Raw genomic sequence first — 26,855 nt, 5'->3', positions numbered from 1 at the left:
AAATAGTTTTATGCATTTCTGGAAAACTATTCTGTGCCAAAGAAGAATTCAAAAGAGTTTGTCAAATCATCTGTAAATCTCCTATCATCTGCTCGCAGACCTAGTCTAAAAGACAATGATACTAAGGTATGTTTACAGGAATTTAGCTTTTTCTTCAAAAAAATGATCTCCATGGGCAAATAAACTGGAAAGTGGACTAGAAGGCACACTCCATGATGACAGGGTCTACTTTACTGTGACATCCAGTGCCTAGCACAGTGCCTGACAGACTGTATTTATTCAACAAAGATTATTCAGATGAATATTGCTATATATTTCTATAAATTAATAGCACAGGATCTGGAATGTACAGTCTCTTTACTATTATATGAGATTGCAAGTGATGAATAGAAATCCTGTTTTACCATTTCACTGAAACATAGTTTCATGTCCCTATACTCTACTATAAGAAACGAGACTTCTAAGGTTCCCCTAAGTGAGGCAAAGTCCATGCTAAGATTTTATGGTGTTAACCATTTTATGTGCATTAGTCCACATACTTCCCTATGTACTTCTAATATAGGCGGCAGTGTCTCTGTCATATAGATGAAAAAATTGGAACATCCCAATAGCTTTAACAAAATGTTTTGTGCATTTGATACAGAAAACTGGTATTTGAACCTAGGTTGTTTCCAAAGTCATATACAGTCTTGGTTCACACTGGCACACTTTGCTGGCTGTCCACTGTTCCAAAACTCGAGAGCCCTTTACACAGCCAGTAGAATAAACAAGCTCCATGAGGGCAGACTACACCTGTCTTATTCATTTCTGCATTATGTGGCATGTCAATTAGTAGAAATTTAGTTAATGACTTGGGAGTGAAGGACAGAGTGTAAATGATTTCAGCCTGTTTGTTTGTATAGCCTGTCATAATGTGTGCGTGTATGTTTGCCCTCTTATTTCTACTTCTGATTAAGTAGATACAGACTCTCTTTTAGGCTCCCAGTTATCTGATTTGGCTGTCCAAGCAATTGGCAAGCTGTGCATAATGATGAATATACTGGTAGCTTTACTTCCCCACTAAGTGCATCCAAGTAAAAGCACTGAAAGTCGTACGATTCTTGCTACTTAAAATCTGACACCTAATGTATTAGGTATTAGAGTGTTTTGTGCTTACCTTTAGCTCTTCTTTGGTTTAGGTGATTAAAAAATGCCTGTTGCTGTCTGTATGTGCAACATGCTTCATTAACAGTGATTTATTTGGGAGTTTAAGCAGAATTGGCACTCTGCAGCACACCAGTGGGCAGAAGGAAAACAAACGTGAGATGGTTGCTAAAAACCCTTCTTTCCTGCTCTGTTGGTAGGAGCCTTAAGAAAGTTTGCAAAGTTTACTACCCAATACCCAGAAAGCAAAACTAAAACTGTAGTCTCTGGGCAATATCAGCTCCCCCAAGCCACACAAGTTCCTCCATGCACTCTCCTCTGATGCTCAGGAGGGAGTCTTATGGGTTATGAGTTGTTCCTCTTTGGCACAGTGAGCTACCTGCATCCATGTCTCTCCTAAAGCCAGATTCCTCCACTGTTTGTCCATCTTCGTTTCCCAAAAAGTTTGCCTCCTCAAAGTTATGCTCAACTTTTTTAGTAGAATACAGCTAAAGAGATTTTCTCTTACATTGCTTTCAACAACCCTGAATCATCACTGTCACTTTGCCGAAGAGAAAGTGTTTCAGTCGTTCAGTCATGTCTGACTCTTTGTGGCCCATGGACTGAGGCTGGCCAGGCTCCTCTGTCCATGGGATTTCCCAGGCAAGAATACTAGAGGGAGTAGTCATTCCCTTTTCCAGGGGATCTTTCCGAACCAGGGATCAAACCCCCGCCTCCTGCATTGGCAGGAGGATTCTTTACTGAGTCACCAGGGAAGGCCACTGAAGAGACAAGTAAGGCTAATCAAGGTTAAATGACTTGCCCAAGGTCAACAGCTCAATGGTAGATGTGGGATTTAAAACCTGGTTTGTGTAACTCTAAAGCTAATATTTCCAACCACCATAGGGAAAGCAAAGACATTTTTATATAATTTGCAAACCATGTTGATTTTGTCGTGTCTATTTGAAATGCTATATGAAAGAGATTCTGAGACTACCCCTGGGCTAAGCAGGAGAAAGTACCGTGCTCATTTAGCATTGTCTTCCCCAGGACTGGGAGGTGAATCATGGCGGTGTCATGTCTTTTTCTGTCTTCTGTTATGATCTACTTCTGTTGTAGTTTTGTTGTACTGAGAATATACATTCCAAATCAGAAATGAAGTAACTGAGAAGCAGACTAAAGAAGAGGAAAGTGCCGTGTACCTTTTACATTGCAATTGCCTGTTTTTCTAATAAGCCTGTGTTATAACTTCAGTATTTAGGAGAATTTCAGTAGTGTGGATAAACATCCATATTATGAAGTTCAATTTTCAGGGTTGCTTTCTAGTATGATGGCAATATCCTATATCTTGTTGGTGGTAAGGGTGATATGACTGCATCATTTTTTAAATATTTTAAAAATCCTTTGTTTATTTATTTGTCTGCACTGGTTCTTGATTGTGGCATGTAGAGTCTTTCATTGCAGCATGTGAAGGCTTAGTTTCCTGACCAGGGACTAAACCTGGGCCCCTGCATTAGGAGCATGGGGTCTTAACTGCTGACCACCAGGGAAGTTCCCATGACTGCATAAATTTTGGAAATCTTATTAACCTTTATACTAAGAAGAATACATACTAGTATATGTGAAATATACTTCAGTAAACTTGTGGGGAAAATAACTCAGAGTTTATGTCCTGTCTCCATTACTTATCAGCTCTAACTAAAGACAATGTACTTACCCCTTAAATATAATATTGTTGTATCCCTTAAAGGGTTGTTTTAAAGGTTATATGAGTTAATACTTAGGAAGCAACTACTACATAGTATGTGCTTCGTGATATCTATTTATCATTTCCTTAGTTATTTCATTTTGCATTCTACCATGGCATTGCCTCCAGCATTGTTTAATAGCTTAATCACATGTTCTTTTATGTTACTTATTAATTACATATATTGAACTGGAAACTTTCACAAATAGATCTTTCATAGATGGATAATTGCATAGTATACATAATATATATAATTGTATCTTTGAATACAAGGCTTTTCTATTTTCATCTAAATGATGCTAGAATACCACAAAGTATTTTTCATTTTTCAGTTGAATTTTAAAAGTGTTCAGTATCTACATGTTTCTAAATAAATATTTATTCAAACTGAGGGATTGCAATGTGTATTTGAACATAATCCAAACATTAGACATGGTAAGATGTTTAAGGTGAATTTGCGATATATACTTAGAAAACTAAGCAAATAAATAGAAATTTCTTAAGTCTTTAAAAATCTAACTATTACAAAAAGGAAAATATTAGCATACTCTGGGCCTTAGTTGAAAAATCATTAACCAAATTAAGTTATGTAACTAAATTTGGACGAAAGTGGAACCAGGTATTTGTGTGCATGTTTATGTATGTGCAGCTCTCATTGAGAGTGATTATAAAAGGAAATTGGATTGTCATCATTTATAAAAGAAACTAATATATATAATATCCCCAAATCGAGAAACAGTGGTATAAGCATTTTTATGATGATTGAGATACTTACCAGAAAGGCAACTTGTTTTCCTTGGGAAGAAGTTCTGTCAGGGAGTAGAAGTATTTAAGCTATGTTTATTAATTACTTTAATAAAAGTAAAATGCAAATACAACTTTGAAAAGTTGTGTATTAAGTGATTACCTGGTGGAGACTATGAATAGTAGATATGTATTTATGGCTGGGGATTAAATTGCAGTAATGGAACCATACACAGAACCTAAAAGCAATGTATCAGTATCTGAAACAGCTTTGATGTGTGAGAAGATGGGGTCATCTGAGAAATTGTGAGATGTCTAACTGGTTATGGCAAAGACATGGTGACCACTATTCATTTGACAGATTAAATCCTTTGAATGCACACCCTTTCTCTGATATATGATGCATCAGGGCTTCAGTGATTCTTAGAAGCAACCTGATCTAGATCTTTCTTTTATAGGTAAAGAAACTTGCCCAACAAGTAAATAACAGGACTGACCTAGGAACCAAGTTGTTCTGAATCTCAATCCTGTGATCTTTTGAAATGGCACTGTGATTATTGGAATTACTTTTATTTTTTTTTTGAGATGATCTCCTGAGGAGCAAAGTGTAAAGGTCTAAAATCAATGTACAGTAAGGTTTTACAAGGAGAAAATGTGTTGAAAAAGCAATAGTACATACATACTCTAAGAAACTTTAATGAGAGATTTTTCAAAATTAGTGTGTAGAAATCTTTTGGCTCTCAAAATGTATAAAAGATGTTCTTCGATGACTGAATTGATAAGATGTTGACTCTCTGCTTTTATGCTGGAGTGGATATTAATATAATCATTATATTTCTGGTTAGAATTGCCATAAGTGGCAGACACCACATAATCTAGAAAGCCTTTAAAAATAGGGGTAATTGTCTACCTTAGCTGACCCTCTGTAGTTCCTCAAAGTCCTCTGAATATGATCTTATGATGGAAATAGAGTCCAAATCAGCTATTGAGTAGGTAAGTACCATCTGTATAAGATGGAACATCTCATGTGTGCCTACCTGTTGGTTAATTGATGCAGTTTTCCAAATGTATTATCCAAACATTTTATATCTTCTTTACACTGTTCTCTTCATATATTAAGATGCTTGGGACAAGCTATTCAAAGAGAAACCAAGCAAGACACATTTTCTCACCTTCCTGGCAGACTGCTTATTGCACTGTCCACTGAAGCAGGGACGATCTCAAAGAAATAGTTGTGGAAATATGTTTCCTGTAGAATATAGAGTAAAAATCTGTGCAAGGAGACAATGTATTAAGCTAATTTGATTGATACTAATTTTCATTGTCCAACAAGAACCTGTAGACCAGATACCATAGGATACAAAGTATAGATTATCTGTACCACTAAGTTGATATATAAACTAAGTTATATAATCAGTAATCTTTTCTACCCAACTGAGTTGTCATGCCCTTATGGACAGAGACCTTGACCTTGACTCTGCATTCTGCATATAGCCATGTGAATAATGAGCACTGAAATATACGTTGACTGATTGAATATTAAGATTTGACTACATACATCTTGCCTTGAAATGATTGACAGCTGGCTTTCTGAGGAAGCTGAATTTCTCTCTTGCTTTTAGTTCTGCTCTCTGCTTTCTTGCCATTATGAATTGACTGCACCCCTTATTAGTAATTTTAGAATTAGAAAATGCTCAGTTATACATGAAACTATGGATGATCATTTTTAACATTCTTGCCTTAAGAATGGTTGCATTCTAAATAGTAATTAGCCAGAAAATAATCATTCCTATTGTTTTTATACTTAAAGGGAGAAAGTCTTCATAGTTGTGCTCTTGACAAGAAGAGTTCTGAATTGACACTAGTGAAATACAGTCTTCTAACAAAGTCTCAGCTCTGAAACCCATGCTCCACTTTATATTATGAATATTACGCAGATCGCGTACCTCTCATCAGTGGTGCTGGCTTCTGTTTCTGCAGGACAGCATGAAAAGCAGAGTTAGAAAAGAGGCAGCGCCAGAACTTTATGTCATCATTTAAAAGACACATCACTCTACTTACATTTCTGTCGATGTGTTAGAAAAGAGAAGTATGCAGTAGGAAGACATAGATTTGAACACTGGCTCTGTTGTTTTAGAGATGTTTGACCTTGAACAAGTTCCGTAGACTCTCATAGTCTAATTTCAAATATTATAGTTTTATAGAGGATAGTGACATCTGACCCTCCAGTGTTGCTATGAAGGTTAAATGAAAAGGGAATATCAAAGCACATGGTAGACACATGAAAGATGTTAGCTAACTTTATTCTTTCGCTGACACTGTTTATTGATTGCTCTGTGCCATGAGCCTCTAAAATACTATCCCATGAGCCTCTTAAATACCAATGATTAAGACAAATATTCCTCCCTTTATGAAGTTTACAATCTGAGAGGAGATTTGAACTTAATCTAAATAATAATAATAATAATGGAGATTTACTTTTAAAACATAGATTGGTTAAAGTTTACAACACGTGTGTGCAAAAGACAGGGTTCATGGCTTGAGTCCCAAACTGTAGACAAGCAAGGATGTTTACAAAGATTAAGTGACTTTCCCAAAATTGATAACTAGTGGCAAAACCTGGAAGAAAGAACGTAATTCCAGTCTAGTGTTTTTATACATGAGGTTGTGAAAAATAACATACTTAGTATATAGAGATGCAGATCCCCTGTTGACCAGAGGAGACAGGCAAAGGGCAGGACTAGATATTCTGTGCTTCTGGGGGTTGCATGTAAAGCAGATCACCATACAGAGAAACCAGATATATTCAGAACTTCCCCCTATTTAAAATCATCCCCATCCTCCTCCTAATCTTCAGATTCAACTCTTTTCTTTTGGCCAGGGAGGGTGAGGGTGGGGAACTGCATAGGGTCTTAATTGTGGCACGTGAGATCTGCTTTGCGGGCTCCTGCTTGTCTGTCCAATTCTCCGTAATCGTGGCATGTGGGCTCCAGAGCTCATGGGCTCAGTAGCTGTAGCGCATGTGCTTGCTTGCCCCATAGCATGTGGGATCTTAGTTCCCCAACTAGGGATCAGACCTACCTCGCCTGCCTTGAAAGGCAGATTCTTAACCAGTGGACCACTAGAGAATTCTCCAAACTCTTTAATATATAGTCAGGGTCCTTTGGGGATCAAGCCCGTGGCTTAGGCGGTGGTGTACTCTCTTTAACAAGGGTGATTGCTAAGTGTCAAGGTCCTGTCCTCGGTCCCTTCCGTACTTTCTCTTTAGACTACACAGTAAGCCTGCATTAACCCACTCCAGTACTCTTGCCTGGAAAATCCCATTGATGGAGGAGCCTGGTGGGCTACAGTCCATGGGGTTGCAAAGAATCGGACATGACTGAGCGACTTCGCTTTCGCTTTTCATGGGCATTTTGGACATGAACTTAAGCAAGCTCCAGGAGATAGTGGAGGACAGGGAGGCTTGCTGTGCCGCAGTCCATGGGTTTCCGAAGAGTCGGACACCATTTAGCAACTGTACAGCCACATGGGTATTATTGTCATTACAGGTGAGCCACACTGCTGGAGAATGTAGATCCAAGCGTAGCGTCAGATGTGAGTCTGTCTACTTTGCTCCTTCCATTATCTTGCTTTGCAGTAACTTGAACACTCTCTAAATTTTCATTTTCCTTGTCCATGTCACTTGACTTGGCATTTCCTTCCTCTCTCTTATTTATCCTTTAAGACTCAGTTCAAACTGTTAGCCCCTTTGGAGAGTTTTTTTTTTTATTTTTTTGGTATTTGTTTGTTGTTTATTTGGCTGTGTTGGTTCTTAGTTGCGTCATGCAGGAGCTTTCATTGCAGTGCGGGGACTCTAGTTGTGGCTCTGAAGCATGTGGGTTTAGTTGCCCCAAGGTATGTAGGATCTTAGTTCCCCAATCAGGGATTGAACCCATGTCCCTTGCATTGCAAGGTGAATTTTTAACCACTAGTCCACCAGGGAAGTCCCTGGAGAGCATTCTTGAAGCCCCTGCCCTACCCCACCCCCTGGCTCAGTTAGATGATGTTCCTTTGCATCCTTAGCACCTTGTCCTTCATAGATGTATTATGTGAATTGCACTGAAATACAATGACTGGTTTAAACGCCTTTCTTGCCAAGTTAACAGTGAGCTCCTCGAGGGCAGGGCTCTTAGTTCTCTGCACATCCAACCCCTAGCCCTGTCTCTGCCCCCGTTAGCACATCTGCTTATTCATTGAGCTGAAATAGAGCTATTTGGATAACAACAGATTTTTAATTTAGTAGAGTGCTAAAACTAATCTTTATGTGATTAAGCCCTATATGTAGAACCAGGACATGTAAGGAAGAACTGAATCATGATACGTCTTGAACACTATATACTGAGTTCTTCAGCATGACTGTTGGAATAAGAATTGTTTGAAGAGTTGGAGGCTAGTGGAGTTTTGCTCTGTGGAGCTCTGTGTACAGATACACTGTGGAATTCTCAATTATTCATCTCCTTCTGGCTCTGCCAGCAAAAGCTGTCCAGTCCTGTTTCATTGTGTGGTCTCCTCCCAAGGATTTACGAGTCTAATTCTTGGTCAAGGTCCCACCGTTAGTGCTGAGTACACTGCCTTTTGCTACAACCACCTTAGGATAAACCAGAGAGAGCTCTCAGCTGCAGGGGAGATCTATGACTGCCATAACTCTCGCCTCATCCCACAGCTTGCTTTCTGGTTCTGGAAGAAAACCGAAATTATAAAACTTTGTATCCTGCGCCACAGCCCCACATGAGATTCATGAATCTTCACCTCCCTTCAGAAAACCCAGTTCTCTAGTTAAGACTGCCCACCAGACAAATTACTGTCAACTGCCCCATTATTTCTGATTAGTGAAGGTGAGCCTTACCTACTGAGAGGTAAATAAATGCCAATCGGGTTCTTGAAATCCTTCATCCTTAAAAATCTACAGCTCTTAACAGAACGTGCACTGTAAACAGCATCCTATCATGAATCAAATCTTTATGGTATAATTGGATACATTTTCTAAATTAATTTTAATTGCTTCAAGAAACTGCTTAACATTGTAGATCAATCCCCAGGTCTGAGATGACATTTCCCTCAGAAAATTAATTATTAATACCCTGATCATTTGCTAAAAACATTAATAGTTTTCATTGATCAGCACATCCTGTTTATCTAAAATGGCCTAATCACCATGCATGTCAGAAGAGTATTTCAACATATCCAATTAGAGACACAGCCCGCTTTTCAGCCACATCAGCAGATCAGAAGTTAAGAGTCCCTTTTGTCTTCACAGCGTATCTAGTCTGGTTTTATCAGAAACTGAGGTATTTAAGGGCACAAAGGACAGGAGAGTTCTCTAATGATGGTTCTTCACTTTCTGTAAGCTTCCTGGTAAACATAAAGGCTTCTAAGTGATCACATGGTATCAATTAATGCTAAGAGCCCTTGATTAATGAACTTGTGTCAGTCCATGTTCTCATGTAAACCTGTGTTCCCTCGGTGTTTTTCCTGATAAGTGGCAGTGAGATGAGAAGCCTCAGGTTATCATCAGCTTAAAAAAAAAAATCTCAGGGCTACAATAGTAATCATATCTAGCATTTGTATGGTGCTGTGTGGTTTTCAAGAGGTTTCATTTACTTAACTAAGAAGAGTCTTTTGAAACAAGCTTGGGAAGGAGGCTGAGTGGGATATATACCCAGGACCCTGTAACTTGTTATAACCCAAGCTGTAAAGAGAATGTGTCTTATGGTTCCTTAAATTTCTCGTTTATTTGATTAAATGATGAATAGGAAGAAGGATTCTGCTCATCTTTCAAATCCCAGTGGGAGCTCATCTCCTTTATGAAGTCCAGAAATGTCACTCCTTCCTTCACAATGGCATGTCATGTTGCAGTTTTATGAAACTGTAGGCAGCTTGTACCCCTTTGGAGTAGGAGATCCCTAGAGCTAGAGCCAGGATCTCCGTTTTGGCAGGTCCCATGCCTCACTAGTGTCTGGCAAGCAAAAGGCACTCCACAGATGCATAAATCCATGACTGGCTAGCAGGATGGACAGGAGAAGGGATGAGTGAATGAGAACAAGCCAAGCTCAGTGTGAGTTCTGTTTTATTGAGGTCATGTTGCAAACCTTTGGCACCTAAAGGCAGTTCAGCTTTGTTTGATCCCCCCGGCATTTTAAAAAATACTGTGAATTGATTTCCCACATTTAAAACTTGGGAGATTTTCAAAATAAATACTAGTATTTTCAACTGTTCTTTGATAAGTTGTAAATGCCCCTGCAACCCTGCGTCAGTACCCCTCATGTTAGCCATCAGCACGAGCTGAGGGGTCCCTGCCCCTTCAAACAGAAGAAGCCTGTGCCCTGTCCCATGAGTGCCGCTTGCTTCACCCATCCACTTTCCTGCTATGTAGATTGTACACAGAACAAGTAGCCTCTCTTCACCATGGAGTTTTTCTGTTATAAGATTCTTGGCTAAGAAGAATCACTGTTCTCATTCATGCCCTGGATTTGTCCAAAAGAACCTAGTAATTTGTCTGTAGGCACTGGAGCTGCACATTTCTGTTGCATTTTAGGGATGAAACATAGAGAATTGGGGGAAAAAAATACTTGAATTCGTGGGGCGGTTATCATTTTTCACACATTTAACTCCATTCTAAGACTTCAGAATTTCTCCTTAAGGTCCATCAGGTCCTATTTTGTCCAGTGACATTTCTTCTGTATTCAGTATTTTGGGTGTTTTATTAACTGGAAAATAAAAAGAACAGCACCTGGAGATTAAGGGACTGGAGAACTTATAAAGCATAATTCAGTCCCCTGCCTTCGGGTTGGTTCTCATCTAATCAGAAGCTGTTCTTACCTTCACTCAGTAGCCACAGGGATCTATCAGCTCCAGTCTCTACCCCAGTATCATTGGGAAGAAGGAAAAGAGGCTTATTTGCTTCATATTCAAAATTTAACATGCTTTCTCTTTTTCGGTGGTAGTTTTCCAAAAGTCACTTTCATTCATATTAAGTAAATTTGCAGAGACCACAAGGAGAAGTATTCCCAGATCTCATTGTCATGTCTCTTCTCCTCCACAGATTAAAGGCTGAACACAACTTAAAAGACGCAGCTATTCTATTCACTTGTTATTGGACTTGAAACTCCTTTGACCTCGGAAACTGAAGATGAGGTTACCATGGGAACTGCTGGTACTGCAATCCTTCATGTTGTGCCTTGCAGGTAGAGTGTCATTTGAAAACTTTTTGATTTAAAAATGCCACTGTATTTCACACTAATTCAAAAGTGGGCCTTCACTTTAGATGGCAATGATAAAATAGTAAGAGTACGCACTACTATGACATAGCGTTCGCTGACACCACTGGATATACTCTCCTGATGGTCTTTTAGCTCCTCTTTTCATGGTGTTGTATCCAGAGCTAGACACTGATGTTTCGCCTGTCTGTCCAGTCCTTTTAGACTTGTATGAGCTACTATTTGGTTTGAAAGTTGTTATTTTTGCTCATTCCAGCACTCAATTGCACAGAGATATTGGACAATAAAGCTGATTAGTCTCAAGTATTGCCTACTTTGATGTCAGTGGATGGAACTTTATCTGGATGACTCTTTCAGTGTCATTGTTGATATAACACCATCCTTTGATACCTTTGTTTTCATTTGAATACACCTATAGGTTAGCAGGAGCCATAAGCATAGACATGAGGCTTTTACCATACTTTCATGGTCAGCTGCTAAACAAAGGCTTTGAAAAGTTCAAACATGCTGTTTATTCCTTTCTGGGCTTTCTGGAAGATGGGAGCCTATGAGCTGACATACACCACTCAGTGTTGATGTGGCCTGCGTCCAGTATGCACTGAGAGTTGGTTTCCAGATTGGGATGGTGGGAGTCTTTCCATGTCTTTTTGAAATAAAATTAGTTGATCTGTTTTGTTATTCAGAGTGTCAAGTCCACGACAGATACCTGGAATATATTTCTGTTTTTATACCATAAAACAAATGTGACTTTTTAAGTCATCACTTAACTTGATTCATGCATTCATTCAAATAATGTTACTGAGTACCTTACAGGGAACCAGAACTGTGTTAACATCTGTGGGTATGCTCCTGTGCAAGAAAGACACAGAGGTCTATTAGCTGAGTTCTAGAGCCGTACTGACTTGCAGCTAGGTACAGTAAATTGCTGTGATTACTGTGTAATTAAAGGTAGTGATGGTAGTGCTCCCGTATATGGATCCCTTATGCATGCCAGACACTGCACTAAGCACTCTGCGTACTTCATTATCTCATGATCACTAAGAAGTGTTTACTCTTTATTTTTGTCACTGTTATTATTAATATTATTACTAAAACATTAAGAATTTAAGAAACTCACCCAATGTCACCATGCTAGGAGGTGGTAGAGCAAATAAGGTTCAGACTCAGAGCTGAATACTCCAGATTCCATAGTTTTGACCAACATGTTATACAGTCTTATAGCTTCCTCATTGATTTCTTCAGTGTATGACTGTAAATTCCTCTTTTAATTTTGGCTTTTATTCTTCTTAGGTTTTTCTAAATGTGAACCGCCATCCACTTAGAAACTTTAGAAAACCCTAGCTTCAAAGCCTGCACTTCTTGCCTTAGTTAGGTTTACAGCATCCTCACCATTCCCTGCTTAGGGTCCTGTTGGCATCTAGCTGTTTCTTTTAGAAATATTACTTCTCACCCTCATCTGGTCAGAAGCTACATGTCTGCCACTCAGCAGATGCCTCAGGCTCTGTGCCTCACTTCCTTTCTCCAGTCTTTTCATGGGCCTTGGCCCTCCTGAAAGTCCTCAACTGGGACAATCTGTCTCTAATTTCTCCTGACTCTAAGATAAACGTCTGCTTTAAAGTACAAGATCATGAATCAGTGTCTCAGTATTTGATCATAGCAATCTGTGGTCAAATTAACCCACTGTGCACAGTAAATATCAAGAAATCAAAGGGTTAAAAATCAGTGAAGCCATTAATCTCCTCAGTGGTGTTTTAGAAAAACTTGAAATTCTCACCCAAGATGTGTACCTGTATCTTTTTTATGCAGTTAACCTTTTGCAGGAAATCATTATATTGATTTTTTGGGGTGAGTCTTTTTTGTGAACTGGTTTACATGGCATTAATATTCCCTTACCATATGCCTTTTTCAGTGTAGGTAAAGTCAAGCGTTAATTAATGTTTTTGTTTTCTTGCTATTTGTCCTGATTTCATTAATTTACATAGTACTCGACACTGAATCCTGAACAGATTTCTTTAACTGCTCTTTCTTTTCCTTTTCTATACTTTCTTAGTTGTGTATTTCTTGATTAGTTTTTGGCAAGGAAAATAGTTTGTCAATTATGTTTATCACAATTAGTGAATCTCAAATATGCTTTTTTTTTTCTGATCTTTTTTCCTAAACAAGATAGAAGATTCAAATAAATACACAGGTTTCTCTTACACGAGATGCATCTTAAAAGGTCTGCTAATTATTTAAGGAATCGATTAGTAATTTATGGTACAAGGACAGTGTTCTCTCTTACAAAGCTAGACTCAGTCTCTTACAACAATTTAAAACAAAATGTGACTATTGATGCTAGTAGTCTGAAAATTCAGTCTCCACAAAATTGAGTTTTATTTTTCTCCCTCTTAATTTAAACAGGGAGCTCATAACCCTACTACTTAGAAGAATAAGGAAGCTAGTAAATGAATGAAGCATTCTTGAGGTCATACTGAGTCCTGACAACAGGCAGTACAACTGACTGTGGAAAACTGGACAAAACATGTCCTATTAACGTGCCAACCGGTGCCCCACTCTGCTCCTATATGCCAGGTCTCAGTTTTTAGCTTTTATGAATAAATCTCCTAATTATTGTTGCCAATCAACTCAAATTAATTTTAAAATAAAAATTAAAAGATGTATGAGGGCCGTCTTGGTGGTTCAGTGGTTAAGACTTCATCTTCCAATGAAGGGGGGTGCAGGTTCCATCCCTGGTTGGGGAGCTAAGATCCCACATGCCTTGCAGCCAAAAAACATAAAACATAAAATGAACCAAGATTGTAATAAATTCAATAAAGACTTTTAAGAAATTATCCACATTAAAAAGAAAATCTTTAAATAAATAAAAGGCTCTATGAAGCAAATCAAAACTGACTTCCGGCAAGATACTGTTTCTAGTTCACCAGGTTGCAAAGTCTGTTTCAAGCATTTAGTTTCTATTTGTTATGAGACACAGTAGATAAGACACACCAAATAAGTAGACCTTAGGGTCTTTATACTAATTCTTCCTTTACCCAGTAATGCTCTTCCCTTGAATGTCCCCATCAGTCGCCCTCTGGCCTTCTTTGGATCTGTGCTCAAATGCCACCTAATCAATAAGACTTTTCTTGACCACAGCAAATAAATAAAATTAAATTGAGATAGCAATAATTCCTTTCACCAGTATTTTATACCCCTCTTCTTTAGTTTTCTTCAGAGGTCTTATCAGTATATGAATAGCTATGTGTTTTATTTGTCTTTATGCTAAATACCTTTCCCTACCAGATTGAAGCTGTGTTAAGGCAGGCATTTTGCATCTTTTTAGGTCATGGCTTTATGCCCAGCATCTTCAAACTGCAAAATACATAGTGCCAGTCACTGAATAAATAATCATATGTCAAATGAACAAATGCTGCGCACTGACCAGACATGAGCCAGAGAAAGCTGATCTCCAATTTCCAGCTGTGCACTGGATCCAAGGCGTGCCATCTCCTTCATGTTAAGGCAGTGAACCAGCCACCTCTAAGGCTGATTCATATAAATGTGTTTTTAAAATTAGATTTAACATACGCAGTATTAAAATTTGTTGGTGGGCCTTGAACTCTTATCTCTTGGTGTAGCACCCCCTTGTCAATTTCTGCTTTTAACCATAGCTGGGTGGACTGTTCCCACTCTGTATTTTTCTGCTTTGAGTCTTCCTCTAAAGTCACAAGGAAGAGGAACTTCAAGAAATTAACTCCCTTCTTCAGTGTGGTCCACAAACCGTGGGGCATGAGAATCAGCAGATAAAAGCCTCAGGGCCTGTCATTCGGAAAGAGAAGCCTAGGCATGTTCCTCACAGTTCCTTTGAGGTCCCCAGCAAGACTGAAGCCCTGTTGCCCATAATACACTCCCTGTCTTCTCCTTTCACTGGACTTTCTGGAATCATCTTCCAAATAAACTGTTTTCAGGTCCTTCTTTCAGGCTTTGCTTCTGGGGGAATCTAGACCAAAAACACGCACACACCAATTAGTAGCAGACGAGAAGCCCATTATTGGTCACATCAGTAATTAGGACAAAACCATACAGAAAACATGATTTTGGCAGATATTATTGAAGTGTTGATTGTGATGTGGGTCTGTTTGCCTATATGCACGTGAGTACCTGCATGCATTACCAACTCAATGGACATTAAATTTGAGCAAACTCTGGGAGATAGTAGAGGACAGGGGAGCCTAGTGTGCTGTCATCCATGGGGTCGCCAAGAGTTGGACTTGACTTAGGGACTGAATGACAACGATAACCTGCACGCATGCCTCTACATAGATATGCCTGGAAGTATTATCCAGGTCCTGCAAACAGGTGGTTTTAATTTTTTGTTTTACTATTTGCTAGTTTTATTATTAGCCAACTGATGGACAAGTCATTTTTGCCTCTCTGTGATTCAGTTTACACCTCTGTATGATGAGGATATTGAACAGATGCTCCCCTAGAATATTGTCTGCTCCCTGCTAAGTTGCTTCAATCATGTCTGACTCTTTGTGAGTCCATGGACTATAGTCTACCAGGCTCTTCTGTCCCTGGGATTTTCCAGGCAAGAATTCTGAAGTGGGTTGCCATGCCCTTCTCCAGGAGATCTTCCTGATTCAGGGGTCAAACCCTCATCTCTTATGTCTCCTGCATTGGCAGGCAGGTTTTGTTTGTTTGTTTGTTTGTTTTACCACTAGCACCATAGTTCTAACTAAACACATGATTTGAAAGGCAGATATATATGCTGAAGGGTCAGAGCTAAGCTTGAAACTTTATTCATCTAATATGAAATTTCACATAGGTCCTGTGTGTTGTTGCTGTGTATTACTGATTCTGTTCACATTGGCAGATTTGAGAAAAAGAATAAAATGTCTGATTCATATGTTCATATGGAGGAAGAGGCATGAAGACATTTGAAAGTCCTCTGTAAATGGGTGAAAAAAAAATGTATGTTTGATGTATTCTCAAGTTGGCCTTGGTTTGAGAGAGGCTAAATATATTCCCACCTCTGTAATGCAGTTGACCAACTTCAGCAATGATTTCTTTTTGAGAAAGTGCATCCTCTGCAAATGCGAGTATTTTGTTGTCTGTTCACAAGCAGTCTGCTGCTATTACCGCTGCATCTGGGACAGGCAGTGGAGAAAGGGCCCTGTTTATTTCAAGAGAGGCATAGTCTGGGATTAGCAAGCATTCTCGTAATTGGAGCAAGGAGGAGGCCCTGATTGAATTCTTAATCACAGGGGCGTAGCTTGAATCTATGACAGAAAGAAATGCAAAAGTAAAGTCTCTCAGTCATGTCTGACTCTTTGCAACCCCATAGACTGTAGCCTGCTAGGCTCCTCCATCCATGGAATTTTCCAGGCTTGAATACTGGAGTGGGTTGCCATTTCCTTATCCAGAGGATCTTCCCAACCCAGGGATCAAACCCAGATTGCAGGAAGACTCTTTACCCTCTGAGCCACCAGGGAAACCCAAGAAACACAAACCAGGATGCAATCAGAGTATATGGAGACAATGTCCAGTGGTCCTCAGGAGCCGTTTTAGGCTCAAGATGTGTTTTATATGTTAAACTGAAGTATACTATGGGCATGTGTGTGTGTGTGTGTGTGTGTGTGTGTGTGTTAGTCACTAACTCTTGTCCTACTCTTTGTGACCCATGGACTGTAGCCCTCCAGGCTCCTCTATCCATGGGATTTTCCAAGCAAGAACACTGGAGCCGGTGGCCATTCCCTTCTCCAGGAGATTCTGAACCAGGGATTGAACCTGCAGGCAGAGTCTTTACCATCTGAGCCACCAGGGAAGCCCTAGACTATGGATGCTTTTCTATTCTTCTAGGGTCTGAGAATACATATGCACAGTAGGAACCCCCAGTATTTGTTGATGTTGGTAGTAGAACTCGATAAGCACAATCTTATCAAGTTTTCCCTTAATCACACATTCCTGCAAATCTCAGGATCTGCCCTGAAGATCCCGGCACCCCATCACTATCATGCCCATATAGCCCCACTAGGACGCAGAGTACACAGAAGGAGTTTCAAAGTTGGCAGCAGTATTTCAGTTCTCAAACTCTTGTATTTTCCCCAGAGTAAACAGAAGAACAGACAACTTTCAAATAATTCCAAATTCTAGACAGATATTAAACCCAGTACTGCCTCTGATTTTGCAAAAGTAAGAAGCATTCAATTAAGATCAAAACAGAGTTGAGTAAATGTCAGTTTTCATACAGCTACTGCAAAGCCTAGTTTTGCACTGAACTCTTATTTTATTGTTTCTCTTTCTAAGAAACTGTCTGGCCAGTTTAGCCAGCTATGCTGACTGCAGCCAAAGAATGGATTTCCTATTTCTTCTGTGCTGTCTCAGAACCATGGCCATGAAATGAAGCCAAGGTAGTAGAAAGATTTAGCAAGAAAGTTAATAGCTAGATTAAAAAGCAGTGGCTCCAGTGAAGAAAATTTAGGAAAAGAATAGGGAGAAGTATACTCAGAAAATAATAAACAGCAAACAGAAAACTCTTTTTGAATATCAGTTTAAGTCCTTAAAAACATTTCTCAGTGGAAAAATATTAATCAGTATTGAAGATGTTGAGGTAAATAGAGAAACTAGCAGCAATTTTATGTCCCCACCAGCATGGACAGATAGTAGCAGTGATACAAACCAAATGTTATTAGGAATATTCAATTTAAGACCACTCCTGAAGCAAAATCATTAATGGCTTCATTAGATATGCTCAGCTAGCCTGGATGCCTTGGATGCCTTAACTATAAATAAAACTCTCTTACTGATAGAGTCTAGGACATGTTGTATCTTAAAAAAAAAATGATCTGATGGATGAAACACATTAGGAAGAAGGGAGAAAAACAGACGGCTGAAAAATCCAAATGTTGCATGCATTTAATATCAGCTTGTGTGATGGTGCCCGGTTAAAATGTAGGATTCATGGTACTTTCTCCGAACTTGAGGACAGGTGAAGGAACAGCGGTGGAGTTTCCTATCATGCCAGGAACACCACCCAAAAGCATGGGCTTTGAAATGAAAGAGATAGACCTGTCACCTGTCAGCTGTGTGGTCAAGCTATTTTATCTCCCCAAGACTTGGGTTACTTTTTATTTTTTATAAAATAAAATGGACAGAATACATGTTTATTGGGTTGTCTGTGAGAGTTGAGGTCATGTATATGTCCTTTATAGTTAGTGCAGTGTCTGATACGAGCAAGCACCAGTGAGTGTGAGCTGTCGTTCACTGAGTCGTTTAGCCTGCATTTGAGGACCCACCAGTGCTAGGATTGCGGTGCTCTCTGAGAGTGTAGTTTAGCTCTAAGTGAAAGATTGGCCCTGTCCTCTTTACCCTGCTGCTGCTGCTGCTGATGCCACCAGTATCAGCTTCTTAGCACACAAGTATCCCGCCCTTCTTCAGTGATTGAAGTTTGGATAGCAGAGTTTATAGGACATTTGTTGCCTCTCCCCCACCTTTTTGCAGTTTGACCTCATCTATAAAGTAGAAATATGATAAGCTTTTCTGAAAAATAAATACCTAGTTGATTAAACTCATGTGTAGAGCACTTAGGAAGACATTTTGGCTTAGTAACATGTGTTAGGTGCTGTTAATATCATTGTCATCATCATTACCAGCAGCAGCAAGCCAGCGGGCATCCATGTACATGTTTAGCAGCCACGCCTTTGAGGATCTGCCTCCTGGCAGCAAGGCCCCTGACAGCTGGAGCCATCTATCTGGGGGTCTGGCACTGTGAATGCGCTGTGGAGATATCTATGACAGAACTCCTAGCAAGTTGCAGATAAAGGGTTCTAAAAGAAGAAGGATCTGGTGGTTCAAATGACAGAAAAAAAAATTTTTTTAATGAGTTTTAAAAACTAAGATAAATAAAGGAGCACATAGAAGTCCCTAATGCATGTGGTGGAATGGACTGGAATGGACTCCCTCGTGGGCCATATCCTTCCATTCTTCTTTCCTCTGAAAAACTCCCATTGGTGATGTCAACCAGGTATTTCACCTGTACAAAGAACAGAGTTTGTTAACAATGTAGTCCCATACCACCATAATAATCCCATTAATTTGTTTAGCACTTGTTAGTCTCTAAAATATTTGCTGAATGATCTGTTTCACAAACTCATTGGAGGCTAGAGACCACTACAATGATAATGTCAGGAGTAAACGTTTATTGAGCATTTCTCTGCCAGATGTAGTATGGCCTTCTTGAGTACAGGACACCATTGAACCTCAGAACAACCCGTTCCTAGATGAGGGGCTTTGTGCCATGCCCAAGGAATCAGAGCTCATATGGGTCCAAGGCAGTATTTGAATCTGGGTCCATCAAGTTCAAAAGCCAGGACCTCTAACTGTTTTGTTGTAATATCCATTGACACATAGTACCTATTATCGTGGGGCTTACCCTCTTGTAAAGTTTTATAAGCCAATGGGCCTCAAATATGTAGTCTCTGGAGGAGCAGCATCGGCAACTCCTGATAACTTATCAGAAATGCTGTTTCCTGGGCTCCAGGCCAGACCTATAGAATCATAACCTCTGGAGGTGAGTTCATGTTCCTCCTCCAGGCAACTGTGATGCTCACAAAAGCCTGAGAGTCATAGTAAATGCTCTTGAGAGGCAAGTAGAGCAGCAATTGTCATTATCCCAGTTTTACATATGAGAATCTGAGTGGTCAGGGACCCGCTCAAGGTTATATGCCTGACATCAATGGCACAGCTGAAATCTAGACTTTCTGATTCATAATCTAGTGGTTTATTTTTCCCCCCTAGTGTATACGCTGCCTTTTTACTCAGGTCAGCCTAGCTTTCAGGGCAACTTATTGAATACTTGATGATACAAAAGAAGGGCTTTTTATCGTTGAAGAGGTGTCCTGAGTATTGAAATCATTTAATTTTTCTGCTGGGCCTTTTTTCCTGGCCAATGAACCACTCACAGTGTGGTATTGGTCTGTACTCTTTCTGTTATTTGATGTAATAAATGCAAAAAAAGATATTATTCCATAATTTTAAAGAAAGATAGAACTATGTTACACAACCTTTGGAGAGTAGAAAACAACGGGGAATGTCTCCGGAGCCTACAGCGAGAGTCCGATTACTGATCATTTTGGTAAACAGTAGGGTACATGTTGTTGGGTGTGAGTTCTGTGCTTGGAGAGAGAAGAGAAAAATAGCTTTCATATTTTGCAAAACCCCTAGTGGATTGCTGGGATGTTTTGTCTTCTCAGAGTAATCAAGGATTCTTTCCCTTAAGAAAACTAACAGATTATTTTGTTAGGGAAAGAAATGATTCTAAGGCAGAGGGCCCACCCCCTCGGTTCTCAATTAAGACCTATCTCAAAGGTTCTCATTTCTAAAGCAAAGTTTTGGGAAATGACCACGGAGGACTTTTCCTCTAAAGACTTTAAACTTACGTTCAAATTAGCCACATGTGGCTGTTGCACACTTGAAATGTGGCCAGTCCAAACTGAATTACCAGAATCTGTAATACTTTCCTAGGGCTGTTGGAACAGATTACTGCTAGCTCAAGTGGGTTAAAACAACAGAAATGTATTCTCTCACAATTCTTGGGCTAGAAGTCTGAAATCAAGATGTTGGCAGGGTTGTTCTCCCATAGAAGGCTCTAAGGAAGAATCATTCCTTGCTCCGTTCTACCTTCAGGCTGTGGCAGCAATCCTTGGTGACAGTTGTCTTGTAGACATATCAGTCTCATCTCTATGTCCATCTTCACGTCATCTTTTCTGCATCTGCAGGGCAGCCCTTGGATGTGGGAAATCCCCTGCAAAAAAAGAAAATAGAGAATTCCCTGACAGTAATGACGTACTTGACATGCTTGGCACTTGACATACATTCCCTGGCATACTTGACACTTTCACTGCCAGAGCCCAGGTTCGATCCCCAGTCTGGGAGCTAACATCCTGCAAGCTGCATGACACAGTGAAAACGAAAAGAATGAGTGTAAAATACCTCATTGGTTATTTTTATGTCAATTCTGTTGAAATGAATATATTGGGTTAATTAAAACATATTCATTTTACCAGTTTGTTTTTACTTTCTCTTAATGTGGGTACTGGGCTTCCCGGGTGGCGCTAATGGTAAAGAATCCACCTGCCAATGCAGGAGACACAAGAGATGTGTGTTCAGTTCCTGGGTCAGGAAGATTCCCTGAAGAAGGAATTGGCAACCCACTCCAGTATTCCTGCCTGGGAAGTCCCATGGACAGATGTGACTGGCGGCTATGGTCCATAGCGTCACAAAAGAGTCAGACATGACTGAGCACACACACACACACACACACACACATACAATGTAGGTACTAGAAAAATTTAATTACGTATGTGCCTCACGTTATATTTCTATTAGAAAGCAGTGTCATAATAGATAAAGCAACTCACCTGCTAATTCTTAACCTATAAATGTAGCTGACAATAATCGCCTCCTTTTCTTTTCTTTGTAGCAGTAGAAACTCTGGTTGGTAGACCTGAAGGGGAGTTGGTTCAGGAAAAGTGTAGATGGGAAAGGTACAAAATATAAGTTTGCAAAGTCCCTAACTCAAAGAATAGGGTGAATGAGTCCCCTTGAAGATTTTAAACTTCGTAAAGTTAGGCATATTTGTTTTATTCACTAGTTTTAAGAGGCACATGGGATAGTACATGACACAGAGCAAGCAGTCAATAAATAGTATGTAAATGAAAGAATAAATATGACATCTTTTGTGGCTCTGTTATATGCTTCTACATTCCCTTCTTCTTTAACCTTCTTAACAACCCTAGAGATCAGGCATCTCTAATCCTCTATAAAATTATAGTCTTGGAAATTAGACTATAATAGGCTATGGAATTCATTCAGAGTGAAACATCTAGTGATCAACAGAGCTAATATTGACATCTACATCTTCATACTCCAAGTACTGTGCTCTTTTCTATCACAGGCCCTCTAAGATGCTCTCATAGACGAAACAGTTCATAATCTTACATCCAGCAAAAACAGTGAAACAGGGAAGACCAGGGGATTTTTTTTTAAGTATTTCTGGAGAACTTTCAAATTGTATCATCTAAAACAGAAGTAATTTATACACATATATTCATAGCCTCAGGCTTTCTCGGTGGCTCAGTGGAAGAATCTACCTGACAATGTAAGAGACACAGGTAGGGATATTTGTTTTGATCCCTGATCCAGGAAGATCTGCTGGAGAAGGAAATGGCAACCCACTCCAGTAGTCTTGCCTTGAAACCTTCCATGGACAGAGGAGCCTGGCATGCTACAGTCTTGGAGTTGCAAAGAGTCAGACATGACTTAGCAACTGAACAGCAACAATATTTATAGCATTAGTCACAATAGCCAGAAATTGGAACAACCCAGATTTCCATTAATTGATGAAGAAATAAACAGAATGCCTTGTGTGCATGTACTGGAATACTATTCAGCCGTAGAAAGGAATACTGATATCATAACATGGATAAATCTTGAAAATTTTATATGAAGCTGCTCACAAAAAGCCACATACGAGATGAATCTATTTACACGAAATGTTCAAAATAGGTAAATCCATAGAGATAGAAAGTTTATTAGTGAACCGTAACAGCACTTAGGAGGGTACAGGATGTGATTGCTATTGGATGTGCGGTTTCTCTTAAGAATGATATTCTATAATTAATCTAATGATGATTGGACAACCTTATGGATATATAATACTAAAACCCACTTATCTTAGTTTGTTCAGGCTGCTATAACAAAATATCACAGACTGGGTGGCTCATAAACAATAGAAATTTGTTGTTCACAGTTCTGGAGGTTGGAAGTTCAAGATCAAGATATCATGTCAGTGAGGTTCTGAGCAGAGACCTCTCCCGAATGACAGACTGCCCACTTCTCTCTGTGTCCTTATGTGGAGGAAGGGTCTCTGCAGTCTGTTCTGTGAAGGTGCTAATCCCATTCACGTGGGCTCGGCCGTCAGGACCGAATCACCTCCGAAAGACCCCACCTCCTAATACCAGCACATCTTATCACACAGGGCATGCATTCTCAACACAGGAATTTAGAGGGACATGATCATTCAGACCAGTGCCTGCGTGCGTACCCAGTCATGTCCGACTCTTTATGACCTCATGGACTGTAGCCTGCCAGTCTCCTATGTCCATGGAATTCTCCATTCAGACCAGACCAACACTTCATGTTAAGAGGGTGAGTTACATGCTGTATGAATTACATCTCAGCAAAAAAATAAACCTTCTGAGAAGGAAGACTAAGACAGGCATTACTCCCTCCAGAGAGAGTCTGTCTTGCTCTCAGGAAGCCACAGTCACTAGAGTCAACTGCCCTCAGATGTGATTCACGGGATTGTAATCCTATCTGGGTGCTTTTATCAGGTTGACTGGGTTGACCAGGGACACTCCGAAAAATTGGTGGCATAATCTGAGTATAAGCTTCTCAGTGCACTCACTGCAGTCCCAGAATGTCTTCCACTTCAAAGGGCAGCTACTGTAACAAGTGGAAACGAATGAGAGACAAACCTCCCTGGGAGCGTGAACTCCCTGAGTTTAACTCACCCAAGGTGTCATACTGGGTCTCCGGGGAAGTGAGAGGTGGAGGGAGAGCCCCGTGCTGTGAGCGTGATCCTGAGGAGTCGGGAAGTGCATCGACTTCACCAGTTTTCAGTTCTGTCTCAGGTGGATCTCTGTAGGGAACAGACATCTTTTCATGATCTGTCTGTCTATACCAAACCCCTGGGTGGCCAAAACTAAGAACACATATTGGGACTTCCCTGGTAGTCCAGTGGCTACGGATCCACTTTGCAGTGCAGGAGATGTGGGTTCGATCCCTGTTTGGGGAACTAAGACTCCCACATGCTGTAGAGTACCTGAGCCTGTGCTCCCGAGCCCACACCACAACCAGAGTCCGTGTGCCACAACGGAAGTTCCCACACAACAGCGAAGATCCGGTGTGCTGCGTCTGAGACCCAATGAAGTCAAAATGAATACATAAATATTTTAAAAATACGGATTGAATCTGTGATTAAACCCCACCTCCCCCCACATCAGAGGGTTATGTCCCAGGTCAAAGTCTTAAAGATACTTTTGATGCAAAGAGAAGGTGATGTCCTGGATAAAGAGTGCCTGAGGGAAGTGTGATGCCATGTGTATTATCGTAAAGATGTGAAAGCAGCAATGCATATCTTGCTTGAACTACTTAAGTAAAAGGAAGCAAAAATCAATATAAACTCCCTCATTTCAGCTATAGTGCTTCCACATAGGTAACATCTACACCAGAAAGAAATTAACGCAGTTTGAGGCACAGTCTGCTTGTTGATGTAGAAACAAGCATCCAGACAAGCAACTCGAGAAAGGAAAGAAAGTGTTACTCTCTTCTGAGGAACTTTGAAGACTAGGCCAGTGGTTAACATTATCAGTTCCTTGCAGGACATAGTTACTTCCACAGTCAGAGATTCACAGCTGTCAAAGCTGTGCTGTCATCCTGTCTCTCTCTCTTTGGGCAGATTTGAAAACCAATGAGCAAAAGGATGGGTTTGTTTGCCGGAGCTCCCATGGCTAGAGGCTTTCTGAGGAAGGGTTAAATTGGGAAGGTTTGGTTTCCTTTTCTCTCCATAATAATAACCCTTCCTGATTTGGACTTTGTAGTTGTTTTCTTATTACATGACAGCATGTCTTAGCTCTATTCATGTAAATGGATATTGAATTTTATTATTTCGAGTGTTGAGGACAAAAGTTTTGATTGCCTTTGTCATCTGTTTTCCCACTGGAGATGAGTTTTAGTAAGTTGTAATAATCCCCTATAGACTTTTATACAGTAGCACTTAGGAGAAGAGATTACCTTTGTAAAGTTAGAACTTTTTTATTTCTTTGAAAATACACACTAAATTTATTCACTTATTTAGTTATTTACTAAGCATCTATTACATTCTACATGGTGATAGATGTTGGGTATACATAGTTACTTGTGGTTTAGTCCAGGGATTTAAGAAATTTGTAATCTTGATTTTAGATCTTGAACTTAAATCCAGATTTAAGTGAGAAATATAGACAAAATACAGTATTCTTCTCAATGAACCATAATGTTAAAATATCAGAAGCTATTTCCTTGGAACAACCTACAATGGAGAAGACCATGATCCTGGGGTGAGATAAGTTTGGGTTGAAAACCTTTCTCTCAATGTACCTACTAAGTGTATGAATTTGAAGAAATTGCTTAATTCTCTGAGAAAATAGATATGAAATACTTAGCACAGTGACTGGCCTATAATTAGGATACAGTAACAATGTCTATTGCATTTATTTATTGATAATAAAGATCATAACCTTTTCCCCATTTACCAGGGAGTCCCAGTGCAAGCAATATACTTCAATCTACTTTGTTGACGTCAGTGGCTTCTGACTGACATAGTATGAATAAAGAAGGAAGAAAACAGTGAGAGAGAGAGAGAAAGAGAGGATAACATGCCCAAATCTGGTCTGTCGTGAACACTTCTGTGGAGGAGAGGTCAAAAACGATGATGTTTGAGTCCGTTGTGAAGTTCACTTAGAAGGGAGCAGGTCTTAACCTCCTTCATAGGTAGAAAAGGGAAAGAAGGCAAGATTGATGACTGCTTCTCTTATGTAACTTTATTATTCTGAGGATAACTGGTGTCTTATTCATAGCTCAGTTGGTAAAGAATCCACCTGCAATGCAGAAGATCCCAGTTTGATTCCTAGGTCAGGAAGATCTGCTGGAGAAGGGATAGGTTACCCACTCCAGTATTCTTGGGCTTCTCTAGTGCCTTAGCTGGTGAAGAATCCGCCTGCAGTGCAGGGAGACCTGGATTCAATCCCTGGGTTGAGATAATCCCTTGGAGAAGGGAACAGCTACCCACTTTAGTATTCTGGCCTGGAGAATTTCTTCATGGACTCTATTATCTATGGGGTCGCAAAGAGTCAGACATGACTGAGGGGCTTTCACTTTCACTCTATAGCTGTATATGTACAAATGTTTATAAGCATTTTATTACTGTATATTTACCCTGTATCTTGAGCCATATGCTAATATTTGAATTAGAGAATATTCAAAATAGGAACACTTTGTCATCCATCTAATATATTATTACTGTTAATTATTATTTTACCTGATATTTTACTTTTCTTACCATTGAAATGTTACAGTCTTGGCCAAGGTATTCATTATTGATAATGATGGTGATAATAACAATGCTAATAATAACAGCAGCAATTACTGTCTACCTCCATCTCATCTAAATGCTTAAATACATTATATAAATTATATTGGGTTCAGAGCAGCCTTAGGATGACTAATATCATCACATCTGCATCATACGGGAAGGCAACTACGTCATAGTGGGTGAAAATCATGCAGGAACGGCTTCACCAACACCAGGTTCATTCTGCCTCTCTCACCTGGTTCACACCAGCCTCCGACTTTACCAGGTACCTTCCTGAGCAGCACTCATATTTTTGTAGATCATCTCCTGAGCAGGACCTCAACCTTTCTGCCCTTCCCCAGTGCCTGTCAGCTTTACCCTTCATCATCTTCCTCCTTAGTTACTGGTTAACCCATTACTCTGGAGAAAATCAAATTAAACTGTGTAGATGTTATGTCCCAAATTAGCTTATTATTTATTTTTTTTTTGTATGCAGTCACAGCGTAATGATCCTGCTTTCTCTCCAAGGGGGTATGTTTCCCCTACTCTCAACATTTCATATCCCTTTGAATTGTCACTGTTTTCTTTCCACCCCCTGGGGTAATAGTCATTTTCTCTTCCTCTGGCTTACTCCTGGTATGTTTTCTCCCTCCCTCCTATCTTCCTTTGCTTTCTCAGTCTAATTATATCTTAGCTTAGAATACAGATGTAAAGCTAATGAAATTGTCTTTAAACACCCTTCAAACTCCAACTGTTCACCTCCCTCTGAGTTAAAATGAGTTAAGTTTTAATTTATTTATTTAAAACTTACTGGGCTAATATATTCATATAT

The 26,855-nt window shown here is 39.7% G+C and overlaps 1 protein-coding gene across 13 annotated transcripts in view; it reads left to right on the top strand.

The window, feature by feature from the left end:
* CNTN4 (contactin 4) overlaps nt 1-26,855 on the top strand; it is a 971,999-nt gene that overhangs the window by 444,035 nt on the left and 501,109 nt on the right. For all 13 annotated transcript variants that reach the window (XM_070455652.1, XM_070455651.1, XM_070455646.1 and 10 more), the window contains one exon: nt 10,695-10,836. In XM_070455652.1, the coding sequence (XP_070311753.1) occupies nt 10,782-10,836 (55 nt within the window). In that variant the 5' untranslated portion in view covers nt 10,695-10,781. The remainder of the gene's footprint in view (nt 1-10,694; nt 10,837-26,855) is intronic.

The sequence above is a fragment of the Odocoileus virginianus genome, chromosome 26 (genome assembly GCF_023699985.2).
Source record: "Odocoileus virginianus isolate 20LAN1187 ecotype Illinois chromosome 26, Ovbor_1.2, whole genome shotgun sequence".
Classification (NCBI taxonomy): Eukaryota; Metazoa; Chordata; class Mammalia; order Artiodactyla; family Cervidae; genus Odocoileus; species Odocoileus virginianus.
Note: the sequence above shows the minus strand (reverse complement) of the source record. Positions and strands in the feature narration are given on the sequence as shown.